At 46.6% G+C, this 17,382-nt stretch overlaps 1 protein-coding gene across 1 annotated transcript in view; it reads left to right on the top strand.

The window, feature by feature from the left end:
- Positions 1 to 17,382, top strand: part of CPXM1 (carboxypeptidase X, M14 family member 1) — a 51,645-nt gene that overhangs the window by 23,486 nt on the left and 10,777 nt on the right. The window contains exons 6-11 of the mRNA XM_048510004.1: positions 900 to 1,050; positions 2,950 to 3,038; positions 4,245 to 4,368; positions 6,940 to 7,136; positions 8,839 to 9,018; positions 12,439 to 12,736. Of these exons, the coding sequence (XP_048365961.1) occupies positions 900 to 1,050; positions 2,950 to 3,038; positions 4,245 to 4,368; positions 6,940 to 7,136; positions 8,839 to 9,018; positions 12,439 to 12,736 (1,039 nt within the window). The remainder of the gene's footprint in view (positions 1 to 899; positions 1,051 to 2,949; positions 3,039 to 4,244; positions 4,369 to 6,939; positions 7,137 to 8,838; positions 9,019 to 12,438; positions 12,737 to 17,382) is intronic.

Here is a 17,382-nt window from a genome sequence, read left to right as displayed (position 1 = left end):
ATGAAATTGAAGGGGGAAAGGAGAAATTGAAGGGGAAAAGGGGAAAAGGAAGGGGAAAGTGAGGATGGGGTATGGGAGTCTGAAATTGTGTCCATCGAGGAATGCTGCTGTAAATTTCGTTGTGCGTGCACAATGACAATAAAATGCTTATGCTTATGCTAAGTTACCTCGTGGCCTGAACAGAGTTTTCCTGAGAAGGGGAAAACAAAGGTTTTTGAATTCCATCTTGAGACGTGGTCAGAGAAGCATCTCTGGGCCATGGGTTCCCGGAATGGGGACAAAGAACCCAAAGGAATGTAACCAGTTGAGCAGTCTCTTACTGCAAAAGGCAAAGATGCTTTTCACAGTCATATGTGACTTCCCTTTGCTGTAGCGATAGCATCATTCCATGACAGACTCAATGGCTCATTCCGCACACGCAGAATAATGCACTTTCAAACTGCTTTCTGTGCTCTTTGAAGCTGTGCGGAATGGCAAAATCCACTTGCAAACAGTTGTGAAAGTGGTTTGAAAACGCATTATTTTGCTTGTGCGGAAGGGGCCAATGTAAGGCAGTTTCATGTGTTCATGTGTTGGTCAGCTTTTGTCGAGCTGAGGGAAGAGGGCAGAGAGATGGCAAAAATGAAGAGGACCCTGATCAAATGGAACATTTCTAGCTAAAGAAAGGAGGGACGGGCAGGGGGGAGCAGCCGGGGGCTGTCAGTCAAGACCCTTTCTGGAGCTCTGCCGCCTGCTGTCGGAGCACCTATTTGCTCTGCTTGCACACCTGTAAATAACACACTTTCAAGTACAACCTGAGTCTCCAAATTTCCTCTCCTCCAAAGCAGCCTAACCTTGATGGTGCCACCATTTGAAGGAAGGTCTCCTAATGATATCTTCCTCTCTTTTGCTCATTCCAGATATTCCCCGGAAACAAGGACCCCGAGACGCCAGTCCTCAACCGGTTCCCTGTCCCAGTGGTGGCTCGGTACATCCGCATCAATCCTCAGACGTGGTTTGAGAATGGCACCATCTGCTTGAGGGCAGAGGTCCTTGGTTGCCCCGTGCCAGGTAAGGCCTTCCAGGTGAGCCTTGTGAGATATCCTCTGAGGATGCTCTTATTGCACTGGTCTATGGGGTCTAGGAGAGGAAGGAGTTCACTGTTTCCTAGCAACCATAGAGACTTGCCTCTAGTCAGCTGCACTGACTCTAGGTCACAGGTGTCAAACTCGCAGCCCTCCAGATGTTATGGACTACAGTTCCCATAATCCCCTGCCACAACATGAGGAACTGTATTAAAGGGTCGCTGCATTAGGAAGGTTGAGAGCCACTGTTTTAGGTGATTTGTGTGGAAAGGACCTCAGTTCTGGAGGGCCAAGACAGAGATGTTCCACCAGGCTAGGCCTATACTTGAGGGTAGCTACAGGGTTACTCCAGTCAGCCTCCCATTTTCCTCTCTCGTCTTCATTTCTTTTCTTCATTTTTGCTTTCCTTTGCATTGTTTTCTTTCTTTTCCTTTTTGCTTTTGTTTAGTAAAGTTGGATGTGAATTGCTCTGAGCCCGTTTGACAGGGGGAGAGCAGTCAACAAATCAAGTCAATCAATAAATAGCAACGTCTTGTCAAAGGTTTTCACGGCCAGAATCAACCGGCTGTTGTGGGTTTTCCAGGCCGTGGTCTGGTAGTTCTTGCTCCTAACATTTTGCCCACATCTATGGCTGGCATCTCCAGAGGGATGTCATGGGGAGATGCGAGGAAGCCCATGTGCCACACACAGAAACACATCTTACTGTGCCATGCCTCTGAAGATACCAGCCGTAGATCCAGGTGAAACTGGAGCAACAATGACCAGACCGCAGCCACACAGCCCAGAAAACCGACAACAGCCAAATAAATAGTAACTCTTTTACAATATATCTTCACCGTATCTACGCTTGACTGCATCTTTAATGCTATAAACTGATTCGAACGCTTCCTACCTTCAGTGCGCAGTCCTGAGCGGCAGATTTCTCCAGATCCCATACCGACAACATGAACGGTCCCCTGCTCTCACAAAAAAAAAGCCATCAAAACAATCATACACATCTCCTAGACGCGAATCTATATGCTCTTTTCATCTAGAAGACAATTTATAGACCCATATACTGAGAACTATGCCAACTCACCAGACAAGGTTACACCCTTCTTCCTGCTTTATGATCAGTCTCCTCAGAGAGATCCCTAGACGTTGGTCGCTGGGGGGAAGAATTAGGAACTAATAAAAGGAAAACACCTCTTCACGCGGAAACGCAGATTGGTGTTTGGAAGATGCTGCTACAGGAGGTGGTGTGATGGGCTACTCACCTGGATAGCTTTAAAAAGGGGCTTGGACAGATTTATGGAGAAGTCGATCTATGGCTACCAATCTTGATCCTCCTTGATCTGAGATTGCAAATGCCTTAACAGTCCAGGTGCTCGGGAGCAACAGCCGCAGAAGGCCATTGCTCTCACATCCTACATGTGAGCTCCCAAAGGCACCTGGTGGGCCACTGCGAGTAGCAGAGAGCTGGACTAGATGGACTTTGGTCTGATCCAGCTGGCTTGTTCTTATGTTCTTATGTTCTTCTTATGTTGCCAAATTCCTGGCGCTGGCACAGCAGATTCGCCACAGATTTTAGTTTATTTATTTATTTATTGTTTTAACTGCCGGAAATGTTCGAACCTACTTATTTTAACTTGATTCTCCTCAACCTCCCTGTTGTATTTTAGACTTATGCCAATAAAAAGGTTGATGATGATGATGATGATGATGATGATGATGATGATGATGATAGTAACTCTGGCCTTGATCCTGGACCACAGTTCTCAGTTTCTAAGCAACCAAAATTGCCTCTTCCTTCTCCTCTTCCTCCAATCCCACCTCGCAAGATGATGCAACAGCAGTGAAACACACAGCAATTCTGCCTTTAATTTCCCTCCTCTCTCCTTTGCAGACCCCAACAACATCTACTACTGGGATGACAGGCCAGTGACCAGTGACAAATTGGATTTCAGACACCACGATTACAAGGAAATGAGAAAGGTGCGTACTTTCCCCCACCCCCTCTAGAAAACGGGTAGCCGTCTGCCCAACACGTCAAACACTTCCAGAGTACAAACTCTGTCCCAGTCCTTGGAAACGAGGCCACAATCTCAGCCTGACTGTGACTTTGCTAGCAGATTCCATGAACTAAGTGCATTTCACGTCGAAGAGGGAGCAAGCTTATTTTCTGCTGTCTCAGAGACTAGGACTAGGAGTTGATAATAAAACTGCAAGGATTGTCATGCCCTTATATAAAGCCGTGGTGCGACCGCACTTGGAGTCCTGTGTTCAGTCTCTGGTCGCCACATCTTGCAAAAAAGGATATCAAAGAGATAGAAAAGTGCAGAGAAGGGCAACGAGGACGATTGAGGGACTGGAGCACCTTCCTTATGAGGAGAGGCTGCAGCGTTTGGGACTCTTTAGTTTGGAGAGGAGGCATCTGAGGGGGGATATGATTGAAGTCTATAAAATTATGCCTGGGTAGGTAAAATGCTGACAGAGAGAAATTTTTCTCTCTTTCTCACAATACTAGAACCAGGGGGCATCCATTGAAAATGCTGGGGGGAAGAATTAGGACTCATAAAAGGAAACACTTCTTCACGCAACATGTGATTGGTGTTTGGAATATGCTGCCACAGGAGGTGGTGATGGCCACTTACCTGGATAGCTTTAAAAGGGGCTTGGACAGATTTACGGAGGAGAAGTCGATCTATGGCTACCAATCTTGATCCTCCTTGATCTGAGATTGCAAATGCCTTGAAGTGGACTAAAGCTTCCAGGAGCAACAGCCGCAGAAGGCCATTGCTTTCACATCCTGCATGTGAGCTCCCAAAGGCACCTGGTGGGCCACTGCGAGTAGCAGAGTGCTGGACTAGATGGACTCTGGTCTGATCCAGCAGGCTAGTTCTTATGTTCTTATGTTCTTATGTAGGACACAGAGTAATGGATTCAAGGTGCAGGAAAAGAGATTCCACCTAGACATCAGGAAGAACTTCCTGACCGTCAGGGCTGTTGGACAGTGGAATGCACTACCTAAGAGTGTGGTGGAGTCTCCTTCTTTGGAGGTTTTTCAGCAGAGGCTGGATGGCCATCTGTCAGGGGTGCTTTGATGGTGTGTTCCTGCGTGGCAGGGGGTTGGACTGGATGGCCCTTGGGGTCCCTTCCAACTCTATGATTCTGTGACCAGAATCCTTTTCCCCTTTACAGCTCATGAAGAAAGTGAACGAGGCCTGTCCCAACATCACAAGGATATACAGCATTGGGAAGAGCTACCGGGGTTTGAAAATGTACGTCATGGAGATATCTGACAACCCCGGGCAACACGAAGTAGGTGAGCTTCTTCTGCCAGCTTCTCCCTCCATGGAGAAGAGTTCGTAAATAAGAGCTCACCCATAGATCTGCAAGTGGATCCTGCCACCCCTTCCCTCTGGTTTTTAAGGGAATTGATAGTAGGTGCCATCTTTTATGTTGATCTTAATAATGCTGCATTTTAATGGGGTAGGGTTTATTTTTTAGAGCCTGAATTAACTGATATTTAATGGATTTTAATCTGATATATGTGCTCTAATTTACATGTTGTTCACCACCCTGAGCCCTCCGGGGGAGGGCGTATATAATTATTAGTCTGGTTTGGTTCATTCATTCATTCAATTCACTAATTAACTAACTAACCAACTAACTAGTTAGTTAGTTAGTTAGTTAGTTAGTTAGTTAGTTAGTTGGTTGGTTGGTTGGTTGGTTGGTTGGTTGGTTGGTTGGTTGGTTGGTTGGTTGGTTGGTTGGTTGGTTGGAGGTGGGTGTGAGCCTTGGGTGAAGGGCACAGAATAGGGATGCCGGCCTCCCCCTAGAATCACAGCTCACCTCCAAAGTGCAGAAATCAACTCCCCCGGAGAAAACAGCTCCTTGGAGGATGAACTCCATATAATTGCACCCTTCTGGGGTCCATGCCCCCCCACCCCCGGTTCCCATCCCCATTTCTCCAGGAATTTCCCACCCAGGATCCGGCAACCCTGTGCCCTGGTCCACCTTTGGAGGCAAGGGGGACTGGGCAGTTCGAGCATAGAGAACATTTCTCAGGAGGAGGGTCCCTGTAACCTGGGCATACGAAAAGTGCTTTCCCTTCATAACGCAAGTGTGGTGCGGGGACCGAGCTTCTCGGAGGTGCCCGGGCTATCATTGGCGGCGTACCAGGGAGCCGCTTTTGTTGTCCCCGGGCCAAGTTATTTAACATCTATATGCGACCCCTTGCTCAGCTGGTACGGAGCTTTGGGCTGGAGTGCCATCAGTACGCTGATGATACCCAGCTCATTCTGTCGATGGAGGGGGGAGCAGACGCCGCCCCTGCAGCTCTATAATTTTGCATTGGTTTGGAGGCTGTTGCTGGTTGGTTGATGCAGAGCAGGTTAAAACTGAATCCAGCTGGAAGACGGAAGTCCTTTGCCAGGGTCGCAGGGGGGGGGGGGGGCGAGGGCTTTCCTAGCTTGCTAGGTGGGAGGGGGGCCCCTGACAGGCACCGCCCCCCCCACAGTTCAAGCAGCCTGGGGGGTCCACCTGATTCCTCTTTCTATGGAGACTCCAGGTGGCCCATGTAACCTGGGTTGGCGCTTTTACCATCTTCGCTTTGCCCGGGCGGTTGGCCCCTTCCTCTCCGGGCGGATCTGGCCACAGTGATTCATGCAACGTCCACCTCCAGATTAGACTATTTGCAACTCAGCTTCTATCGCTGGGCCTGCTAATACCCTTTGAGGCTGATCTGGAAACTGAAACTGGTCCAGCATGGCGGCAAGTGTCACATCTGCTCACGGTGGTGCCTTTAGAGATCATATCACACCCGTGTTGCAATCCGCCTTGCACTGGCTCCCAGTTGAATCTCGAATGCCTTCAAGGTATTGGTGTTAACCTTTAAGGCCCACGTCTGGGACCCTCGCATCTTAGGGACCGCCTGGCCCCATATGTCCCACGCCGGTCTCTGCTGCCGGGCAGAGGCCAACCTACTGGAGATCCCTGCCCTCTATGATGCGGCTGGTTTCCACTGCGGGCCACAGGCTTTACAGCCCTGGCCCCCCGCCTGGTGGGAATGCTCTTCCTCCAGCAAGGTTCACTCATGCGGACCTACAAGAGTCTGCCAAGAGGGCCTGTAAGACTGAGCAGTTAGTTCCGGGCCGGGCTTTTTGGGAGGCCGCTGCTGGGATAGGTGCCCATTATCAACAACTAAGACTCCACTGTTCCCCTCTTAGGGAAGCGGGGAGCCAATAGCTGTACGCCGTATCTGCTTCATCTGTTGAACCAGTTTAAATTAGGAGCGTTGCTTTTAATCCTATTATGAAGTTTTAGTATTTTATTTTGTTATTCACTTGCTGTAATTATAGATGTGAATCACTTCCTGAGACTCTGGGGGAGGGCGGTATAAAAGTGAAACAAACAAACAAACAAATAAATAAATAAATAAATAAATAAATAAATAATTGAGCATGACATATCTGGGAGGTTCAATCTCCCTCTAATTTTATATAAATTAAGAAGAAGAAGAGTTTGGATTTATATCCCCCCTTTCTCTCCTGCAGGAGACTCAAGGGGGCTGACAATCTCCTTGCCCTTTCCCCCTCACAACAAACACCCTGTGAGGTAGGTGGGGCTGAGAGAGCTCCGAGAAGCTGTGACTAGCCCAAGGTCACCCAGCTGGCGTGTGTGGGAGTGCACAGGCCAATCTGAATTCCCCAGATAAGCCTCCACAGCTCAGGCAGCAGAGCGGGGAATCAAACCCGGTTCCTCCAGATTAGATACACGAGCTCTTAACCTCCTACGCCACTGCTGCTCCTTGTTGTTTTGGGATAGAGGGTCAGTAGATCCTTCTAGGAAACCATCTTGATGCTCTCTCGCTCTCTCTCTTGGCCCCCTGCAGGGGAGCCCGAGTTCCGCTACGTGGCCGGGATGCACGGGAACGAAGCTCTCGGACGGGAACTGCTGATCAACCTGATGGAGTACCTTTGCCATGAGTTTCAACAGGGCAACCCACGCGTCGTGCGCCTCGTGACCAAGACTCGCATCCACCTCCTGTTCTCCATGAACCCTGATGGCTACGAGACGGCCTACAAACTGGTGGGTGGAATAGAGGCACCAGAAGCCCCGTGGAAGGGGATTGGCTATAGTCCAGGGGAAGAGCATCTGCGTTGCATGCAGAAGGCCTTGGGTTCAATCCCCGGCACCTCCAGTTAAAGAATTGGGCAGTAGGTGATGGGAAAGACCTCAGTCTGAGACCCTGGAGAGTCACAGGGAGGACCTATGGCTCAGTGGCAGAGCATCTGCTTGGCATGCAGAACCTCCCAGGTTCTATCCCCCGCATCTCCAGTTAAAAGGACCAGGCAGGCAGTGAAAGACCTTTCTCTGCTTAGACCAGTGGTTCTCAACCTTCCTAATGCCATGACCCTTTAATACAGTTCCTCATGTTGTGGTGACCCCCAACCAGAGGTGGGATCCAACCAGTTCTCACCACTTCTCTAGAAGTGGTTACTAATTTTTTTCTGAGTGCCGAGAAGGGGTTACTAAAGCAACCTCCCTGCCCAATAGGGACTGGAGGTGCGTGTGTGCGGCGGCGCCACTGTTTGCATCCCACCCCCATCGGAACCTGTTATTGAAATTTTTGGATCCCACCACTGCCCCCAACCCTAACATTTATCCATTTTACAAATGGAGAACACTGATGCAGATGCTCCTGTGAGGCTTACTCCCTCGTGAAAGTGGGTCGCTCGACTTCGGGGCAGTCCCTGACCCCCAGGTTGAGAACCACTGGCTTAGACCCTGGAGAGCAGCTGCCGGTCTGAGTAGACAATGCTAACCTTGATGGGGGAATGGAATGATTCAACAGAAGGCAGCATCACATGTGACTTCAAGGTGAATTCCAACATAGTTTCCCACATTCTGAGCAAAGTCGAGAAGTCGAGAGCCAGCGAGGGGCAGGGGAAACCTGACATTCCCCCCCTCAGCTGTGCATCTTGCTGGATGACCTTAAACCAAGGTCTCTTAGCCAAGCCCACCTCCCAGGGCTGTTGTGAATTAAAATGGAGGAAGATCATGTAAACAGCCCTGAGCATCTCAGAGTCAGGGCAGGATAATAAGCAAATAAGGTTTCTGAGGGAGGTGACTGGATATGGACCGTCGCAGGCTTCTAACTTCAGGCCAACAGATAGGGCCAGAAGACTAAACACTTTGTACTTGAAAAGAAACTCTGTTAAGAACATAAGAACATAAGAACAAGCCAGCTGGATCAGACCAGAGTCCATTTAGTCCAGCTCTCTGCTACTCGCAGTGACCCACCAGGTGCCTTTGGGAGCTCACATGCAGGATGTGAAAGCAAGGGCCTTCTGCTGCTGCTGCTGCTCCCGAGCACCTGGTCTGCTAAGGCATTTGCAATCTCAGATCAAGGAGGATCAAGATTGGTAGCCATAAATCGACTTCTCCTCCATAAATCTGTCCAAGCCCCTTTTAAAGCTATGCAGGTTAGTGGCCATCGCCACCTCCTGTGGTTAAGCAACATACGTGATACACAGTTGCATCATTTGCAATTACTGTGTGTTTTCCCTGTATGTCGTTTACACAATGGGCATTTCTTGCTTTTGGGTTTTGTTGATTGTAACCTTCCAGCCAGTCGCTCAAGCTGTCTCCCTCTCTCTCTCTCTCTCTCTGGCTGATAAAACAAGGAGGAGCTAAGAACGCTGCCCTGAGATCCTGGGAGGAAGGGATGGGATAAAAATGTATGTGGAAGATGAAATAAACTCTTTTGTATCTTTTGTTCCCCACACAGGGCTCAGAACTGTCCGGCTGGGCGATGGGCCGGTGGACCTACGAAGGCTTTGATCTCAACCACAACTTTGCTGACCTCAACACGGGCCTGTGGGATGCGGAGGACAATGACCTGGTGCCCCACAAGTTCCCCAACCACTACCTCCCCATTCCAGAGTATTACACCTTCCCCAATGCTACGGTACGCTTCTTTTCCACCACGCCCTCTAGACACCAGCACCTGATGGCCACCACATTTATCCCCAGGACCTCTCCGCCTGTGTTTGCCCCACCCTGATGCAGACCTGTAGAATGCTGTCAGCGCTTTGCTTCCTCCTCGTGGAGGAATCTTGCCACTACGTTCAACACTTTGGGCAAAAGTTCTGAAAAATGGGTCGCTGGCTGGGACGGATGTCCCAGAGTCACAAGCCTTTATTGGCATATAAAACAGGACAAAATTTTAAAACAAAACAAGGTTAAGAAATACAGTTAAAATTACTAATTTCCAGTATAAAATTTGCAACAGTTTCACAAAAGAGCACATCAGAGCTGTTCAGGAGATTGGGTATCTTTATTATTATTATTATTATTATTATTATTATTATTATTATTATTATTATTATTATTATTAGACTTAATAGACCGCCCAACCCCCGAAGGGCTCTGGGCGGTGTACAATGAGACATAAAACAAATACAATATAAAGTCTCATAAATACAATATAACGATAAAACATTAAAATTCATTAAAATACATTATAGCAGCAATTCCAAAAATTACAAATAAAAATACATGCCCAGAGGCATGCACAGATTTATACCAACCCAAAGGCTTAGGAGGGCCAGCATTAAGCCCAAAAATGGATGGTATCAGCGATCAGGCAATGTTGAAGATGGTAAAACTGTCGTGGGGGCTACAGAGGGGGCAGGCAGTCTGCGACTGGCATCCCCAAAGGCCCGGTGGAATAACTCGGTCTTACAGGCCCTGCGGAACTCACCAAGGTCCTGCAGGGCCCTGACAGCAGTTCATTATAACACTCATGCCACTGAGAACATTGCAAGAAAATGGAATTCATGTATTTCATGCATATCTTATTGTATTTAGGGCATCGAAACAGAGAATGGTCAAGTGTTTCAACCGTAGTCCTATCACATGAACAAACTCTTTTAGAACGTTCCATATTCTTAAATCTTCCCTCCAGCAGAGCTGATGGCAGCACATTACATCTTGCAGTAGCCAAGGCTCTCCTCTGGGTGGGATTAATCAGCAGATCTAAGCATATGCTGCCATAATTCCTCGCTCGCATGGGATTAATAATGTAGTTGGAGAACAGGTTGTCTTGGCAGCACGAGTCAAATTATGAAAATCAAGATCCAAGAGCCTATTCTTAACTAGTCTGAAAGCTTCCACCTTTGTGAGCATAAGGAGTGATTCCAAGGGGAAACCAATAGCTTCAACCTTTCTAAAGATCAAAGTATACCATTCTGAAATAAAGTGATCTGATAACAGAGAGGGAATATAGCTATTGGATCCCACTAGAAAATGTATATGCAGCCAATATTTTATGGCCCTTATCCATGCCAAGGTTTCTAGAGTTGTTTGGCCCATCTCAATGCACAACGCAGCATAAGGCACACATCTAGGGTGTCCCAGAGTCAAACCCCAGCCTCTGCAATAGGGTCACACCTCTTGGAGAGTGGCTGTTGCGGGCTGCGTGGTCGTGATCTGGTAATTTTTCCTCCTAACATTTCGCCTGTCATCTTCAGAGGAATCTCACAGTATGATGTGTTGCTCTCCATGACACAATGTGGAGTGATTATCCGGTGGGGTATACATTTTGCCTACCTCACAAGGGGGTGAGGCACATCTGCATGTGCCTGGGTGGAGTTCATTTGCTGTTGCCTTTGAATGTCTCTGTTTTTTTGGTTTGGGTGTTTTTAGTACTGGTAGCCATGTTTTGTTGATTTTCAGAGCAGCAGTGGTGTAGTGGTTAAGAGCAGGTGTACTCTTATCTGGAGGAACCAGGTTTGATTCCCCTCTCTGCTGCTTGAGCTGTGGAGGCTTATCTGGGGGATTCAGATTAGCCTGTGCACTCCAATACATGCCAGCTGGGTGACCTTGGGCTAGTCACAGCTTCTCGGAGCTCTCTCAGCCCCACCCACCTCACAGGGTGTTTGTTGTGGGAGAGGGGAAGGGAAAGGAGATTGTAAGCCCTTTTGAGTCTCCTTACAGGAAAGAAAGGGGATATATAAATCTTTTTCTTTTTCTTTATCTTTATTAACCTTTAATAGGCATAGATAGATCAGGATTTACACAGACACATTCTGCAGTCTCAAGTATAGTTCAGTAGCAAGGAAATAGTCCACATAACTTGACGGTTGACTTCAAGGGATTCAAATCACTTCAGATTTTTTTAAAAAAAGAAATAGCCAGAGCAAATCAGCAAATACCCCTACACATCAATGTAAAAATACAATCTAATATAAAATTGCAATAAAAATAGATCTGTTTAGCAAGTTAAAAGCAAAATAATACAGTAATAGGTATCCTACCATGCCGAATATTAGACATATGATTGGAGAAGATACCTATTCTTATTATTAAAAGTTCTACGCTTGTTTTTATGTGTCATATTGGATATTTAAAAAAATTTGATTCTCTGTGCCAAATAAGAAGGAACCAGTTTGGTTTAGTGTACTGGTATAATATATATATATATATATATATATATATATATATATATATATATATATATATATATATATATATATATATATATATATATATATATATATATATATATATATATATATATATTTATTTAAAAAATACAGTTAAAAGTAATAAAATTGGAATAAATTAGCACTTTAAAATGGTTGTCAGGTATAGAGCTACCATACGTGTTGTATGAGCATTGTAATCTCCAAGAAGAAAACGTACGGCAACAGTAGGCTTAGAAATTTTCCTCACCACTAATAAAGGGTGGATTAATCTGAGACGCGCATCTGCATTTATTTGGCACTCTAGGGCAGTGGTGGTGAACCTATGGCACAGGTGCCAGAAGTGGCCCTCAGAGCCCTCTCTGTGGGCACACGCAAACAGAGTCACCCACACACACACACACACACACACACATCCATCTAAGCTGGCCTGGGCTGCTGGGCTCAGTTATTAGCATTAAACCTAAGACCTTGTTTTGGGGAAGCAGTGTAGGTAACCCTGTTAAGCGCTGTTAACCCCCACTGATTTTCATGCAAAGAACTAAAGCACGATCCTTTACCTGGGAGTAAGCTCAGTTGCTTGCAATGGGGCTTACTTCTGAGTAAACCCTCCCGGGGTTATGATTCACCCGTTAGAAGAGTTGCACGGTTGCTTCAAAGCAAAGCCACCGACTACCGTCAAGCTTACTCCTGAGTAACGCACGCCTCGGAGCCAACTGTTTTTTTCTAAACTAAAACCTCAGTATTCAGGTTAAATTGCCATGTTGGCACGTTGCAATAAATAAGTGGGTTTTGGGTTGCAATTTGGGCACTCGGTCTCGAAAAGGTTCGCCATCACTGCTCTAGGGGATATATAAATCCAAATTACTACTAATACTACTACTCCTTCCTCCTTGCCACAGGTTGCCCCAGAAACCTGGGCCGTCATCAACTGGATGCAACGCTACCCTTTCGTGCTGAGCGCCAACATGCACGGGGGCGAGTTGGTCGTGACATACCCCTTCGACATGACCCGCACGTACTGGAAAGCGCAAGAGCTCACGCCCACCGCTGATGACCTCATGTTCCGCTGGCTGGCCACCGTCTACGCCACGACCAACCTGGCCATGTTGGACGACGACCGGAGACTCTGCCATTACGACGACTTCATGCGAGAAGGCAACATCATAAACGGGGCCAATTGGCACACCGTGGCTGGAAGTAGGTGAACTGGGCAGGAGAAGGGAGTGGTCAACTTGGGAATCGGCTCTCCTCAAGGGGGGGTGGGGTGGTCGAGGATTTTAATGGATGCCGTTATCCTGCATTTCACAGGGTAGATTATTTTATTTACAAAATTCATACCTTTCTACCACCTAATAATAATAATAATAATAATAATAATAATAATAATAATAATAATAATTAAAGGCAATTAATACTTGGGCGGTGCCTGTAGTACGCTACACTGCTGGCATAATTAACTGGACACAAGCCGAATTGGACATCCTGGACAGAAAAACAAGGAAAATTATGACCATCAATCGAGCACTGCATCCAAGAAGTGATGTAGACAGACTCTACCTAGCAAGGTCAGAAGGAGGAAGAGGACTGCTCCACATCAAGCAATCAGTAGAGGAAGAGAAAAGAGGCCTGAAAGAATACATCCAAGAAAGTCAAGAGCCAGCATTGAAAGAAGTCCACAAGGCTGAGATGCTGGAAAAGCCAAAGAATCAAAAAAGAGTATAGAGTCCCAACAGTTTAAAACATCTAAAGGAGTAGTGAGCTAAACAAGCCACTCCATGGGCAGTAATTCTTTCTTTAAGAACATTGAAGGGAAGGTTGACAAAAGCAAGCAAACATGGGAGTGGCTCAGAAGGGGAACCTTCTAAAGAAGGAAACTGAAGGCCTGGATTTTTTGGCTTTGCCCAGGAGCAAGCGATTATGCATTGACTAAAATGCAATAAAGACACGAATCGAAAAAGTCTTACAATGACCCAAAGTGCCGCCTCTTTCCTGCAAAGAGGGTGATGAAACTGTGGAGCACACTTCATCTGCTGTTGTAAGAAAAAATAGCCCAAACTGACTATCTTGAACGCCACCAATAGGGCTAGCAGCAATGGTGCACTGGAACCTTTGCAAAAAGCACGGCCTGCCCTCTAGCAAGACCTGGTGCACGGTTAGCAGAAGCTTCACAGAGAAGACCACAGGTGAAAATGAAGAAGCAAAAAATACTCTGGGACTTTAGAATACAAACAGACAGACACCTGGCACACAACACCCCAGACACATAACAGTGATAGAGAAAAAGGTTCATGTTTTGGATCATAGATGTTGCTGTTGTGCCAAGTTGACAGCAGGGTAGAGGACAAAGAGCTGGAAAAGATCACAAAATACAAGGACCTACAAATTGAAGTTGAACGCATTGTGGCAGGAAAAAGAACAACAGTAATCCCACTAGGTAGTCGCAGTGTCTGCAGGAGGAATCCCAAGCAAATCTTGAAAACATCTGAAAGCCTAAACTTGGACAGAACATCAGGTCCACATGCTGCAGAAAAGCAGCACTTCTAGGAACTGCACATTATTCTAATGAAATAATCCTCTTAATATCCCAGACTTGTATCCTTTGGGAAGGGACTCCGATATTCAGAGATGAATTCCAGACACTTGTGCTGTGTTGTTATGTGTATAATAATAATAATAATAATAATAATAATAATAATAATAATAATAATAATAATAATAATAATAATAATAATAATAAAAACCATTAAAACCAAGCCCCCCAAAATACACATCAATGAAAACATAAGAACATAAGAACATAAGAACAAGCCAGCTGGATCAGACCAGAGTCCATCTAGTCCAGCTCTCTGCTACTCGCAGTGGCCCACCAGGTGCCTTTGGGAGCTCACCTGCAGGATGTGAAAGCAAGGGCCTTCTGCGGCTGTTGCTCCCGAGCACCTGGTCTGTTAAGGCATTTGCAATCTCAGATCAAAGAGGATCAAGATTGGTAGCCATAGATCAACTTCTCCTCCATAAATCTGTCCACGCCCCTTTTAAAGCTACCCAGGTGAGTGGCCATCACCACCTCCTGTGGCAGCATATTCCAAACACCAATCACACGTTGCGTGAAGAAGTGTTTCCTTTTATTAGTCCTAATTCTTCCCCCCAGCATTTTCAATGAATGCCCCCTGGTTCTAGGATTGTGAGAAAGAAAGAAAAATTTCTCCCTGTCAACATTTTCTACCCCATGCATAATTTTATAGACTTCAATCATATCCCCCCTCAGCTGTCTCCTCTCCAAACTAAAGAGTCCCAAACACTGCAGCCTCTCCTCATAAGGAAGGTGCTCCAGTCCCTCAATCATCCTTGTTGCCCTTCTCTGCACTTTTTCTATCTCTTCAATATCCTTTTTGAGATGCAGCGACCAGAACTGGACACAGGACTCCAAGTGCGGTCGCACCACTGCTTTATATTAAACAATTAAAAGCAAAATACACACAAAACATAAAAACAACCATTAAAACATGGTTAAGCAAGAAAGAGCCAAAAAACCAAAAACTTCTGTCTGAATAGGGAATGCCTACAAAATTCCCATGGGTGACCCTGGATAGAAACACATTCTGCCTACCTAACATGAATTCTGTTCCATATGGATGTACCATTAAATTAAAGACATGTTGTGGGATGGAATTAGAGGGGGTTTAGCCCTAGTAACTAAAGAGAACCTCCATATTCAGAGGCAGTGCTAAGAAGCATGATCAGGAAGCAGCCTTGGCCTCTATGCCCAGATTATTTGACCCTCCAAGGCAACTGAGTGGCCACTGTGGGAAACTGAAGCTGGATTGGATGGACCACTGCTTGGATCCGGCAGAGCTCTCCTTATATTTTTAAAGAATGCATTGTGAGGCTGTGAAGAAGAAGAAGAAGAAGAAGAAGAAGAAGAAGAAGAAGAAGAAGAAGAAGAAGAAGAAGAAGAAGAAGAAGAAGAAGAAGAAGAAGAAGAAGAAGAAGAAGAAGAAGAAGAAGAAGAAGAAGAAGAAGAAGAAGAAGAAGAAGAAGAAGAAGAAGAAGAAGAGGAGGAGGAGGAGGAGGAGGAGGAGGAGGAGGAGGAGGAGGAGGAGGAGGAGGAGGAGGAGGAGGAGGAGGAGGAGGCGGCGGAGGAGGAGGAGGAGGCGGCGGAGGAGGAGGAGTTTGGATTTATATCCCCCCTTTCTCTCCTGCAGGAGACTCAAAGGGGCTTACAATCTCCTTACCCTTCCCCCTTCACAACAAACACCCTGTGAGGTGGGTGGGGCTGAGAGAGCTCAGAAGAGCTGTGACTAGCCCAAGGTCACCCAGCTGGCGTGTGTGGGAGTGCACAGGCTAATCTGAATTCCCCAGATAAGCCTCCACAGCTCAGGCAGCAGAGCTGGGAATCAAACCCGGTTCCTCCAGATTAGATACATGAGCTCTTAACCTCCTACGCCACTGCTAGGTTATTGTACCTAGATTAGAATTATTGTACCTAGATTAGAATTAGTAAGACTTTATCAGAGTCTTTGCAGTGTATTAAACCTGTTCTGTTCCCCAAGCAAACTAAAAATCAGGTGCCTTGCACTTGGCCAGAACAGAGTGTAAGACCCACAGACAAATAAGTAACAGTTCAAAAACGGTTTAATAACATTAAAAGTTTAGGACTCTGAGTTCTCCCATCAAGTCTAACTAAAGAATACTTGCAGTGCTGGAAACGATTGAAGATTTTTTGAAGAACTTGCAGACACCAACTTTTCCTTAACTGCTTCTAAGGAAGTCTGCGCTGCTTGCTTCTCCTTCTGAGTTCTCCCGGTGTCCTCTAACTGGACTCTGTTTTTCCTACAATCCTGTTGAAACTTGATTACTCAATTACCGTGGATCTTTAACACCTTTGGGGGTAGGGCGATCTATTAAATTGAATAAATAAATAAATAATAAAATAATATGTCTGAGATATTGCTGTCTCCAGCCTTTCCCAGGCACCTGAACTAAACAGACTGCAAAACAGGAACTGCTAACTAACAAGAATCTTGCCTGGGTGATTCAAATCTTGTCAGTTAGTCTCTGGAACCAGCAGAGGAGAGGAGCAGAGGGGGGGGGGGGGGGCTTCTCAAATTTTAAATCTTGTCAGTTAGTCTCTGGAACCAGCGGCGTGCGCCTAACGGCGCGCGCAGGTGTTTTACTAAATAAGAACATATTTTAAGGGATAGTAGAAGGTATAGAAACCTTAAGAGGGAGGCACTAATTAAAAATCAGTATTTGAATATCAAAACAAAAATAGATATGGAGGCAGGAAGCCAGCCGGGGGATGGGGGGCTTGCCAGTGTTTTGCACTGAGTGTCACATGTATGACTATCTGCCACTAGGACAGAAGTGGTGGGTGTGCCCTGGCTGCAATGAAACTCCCTGGCACTCAAGCAACGTGTCCATTCTCTCGAAGCCAAGGCGGCAGACCTGGAGAAGCTGAGAGAGGCAGCGAGGGCAACAAACAAGGCTTGCAGGGGACCCAGCAGCCGGGTCCCACTCCCAAGGTGACATCTCTTCAGATGTCATGGAGAATGAGAGGCTGGGTGACAGAGGGTGCCAGTCTGAGGAGGTGGAAAGGAGATGCTCCCTTAGATGGGACCCCTTCCTTAGCTGGTGGTCAGATATCCTCTCGCACTGAGACCTCGGGGAGGTGGGGGGGCTCCTTGTAGTGGGTAGGTGATTCGATCATCAGGAATATAGGGAGTTGGGTTTGCTGACAGAGCGGCTGACGACCGCGCGTGGTGACTTACCTGCCCTGAGTCTGCGAGAAAGGATTCTTGAGGATGTCAGCAGCTTCGTCTAGATAGGCTGTTAGACAGTGCTGC

The sequence above is a fragment of the Sphaerodactylus townsendi genome, linkage group LG10 (assembly GCF_021028975.2).
Source record: "Sphaerodactylus townsendi isolate TG3544 linkage group LG10, MPM_Stown_v2.3, whole genome shotgun sequence".
In the NCBI taxonomy this organism is placed as follows: domain Eukaryota; kingdom Metazoa; phylum Chordata; class Lepidosauria; order Squamata; family Sphaerodactylidae; genus Sphaerodactylus; species Sphaerodactylus townsendi.
This window is presented reverse-complemented; position numbering and strand designations above follow the sequence as displayed.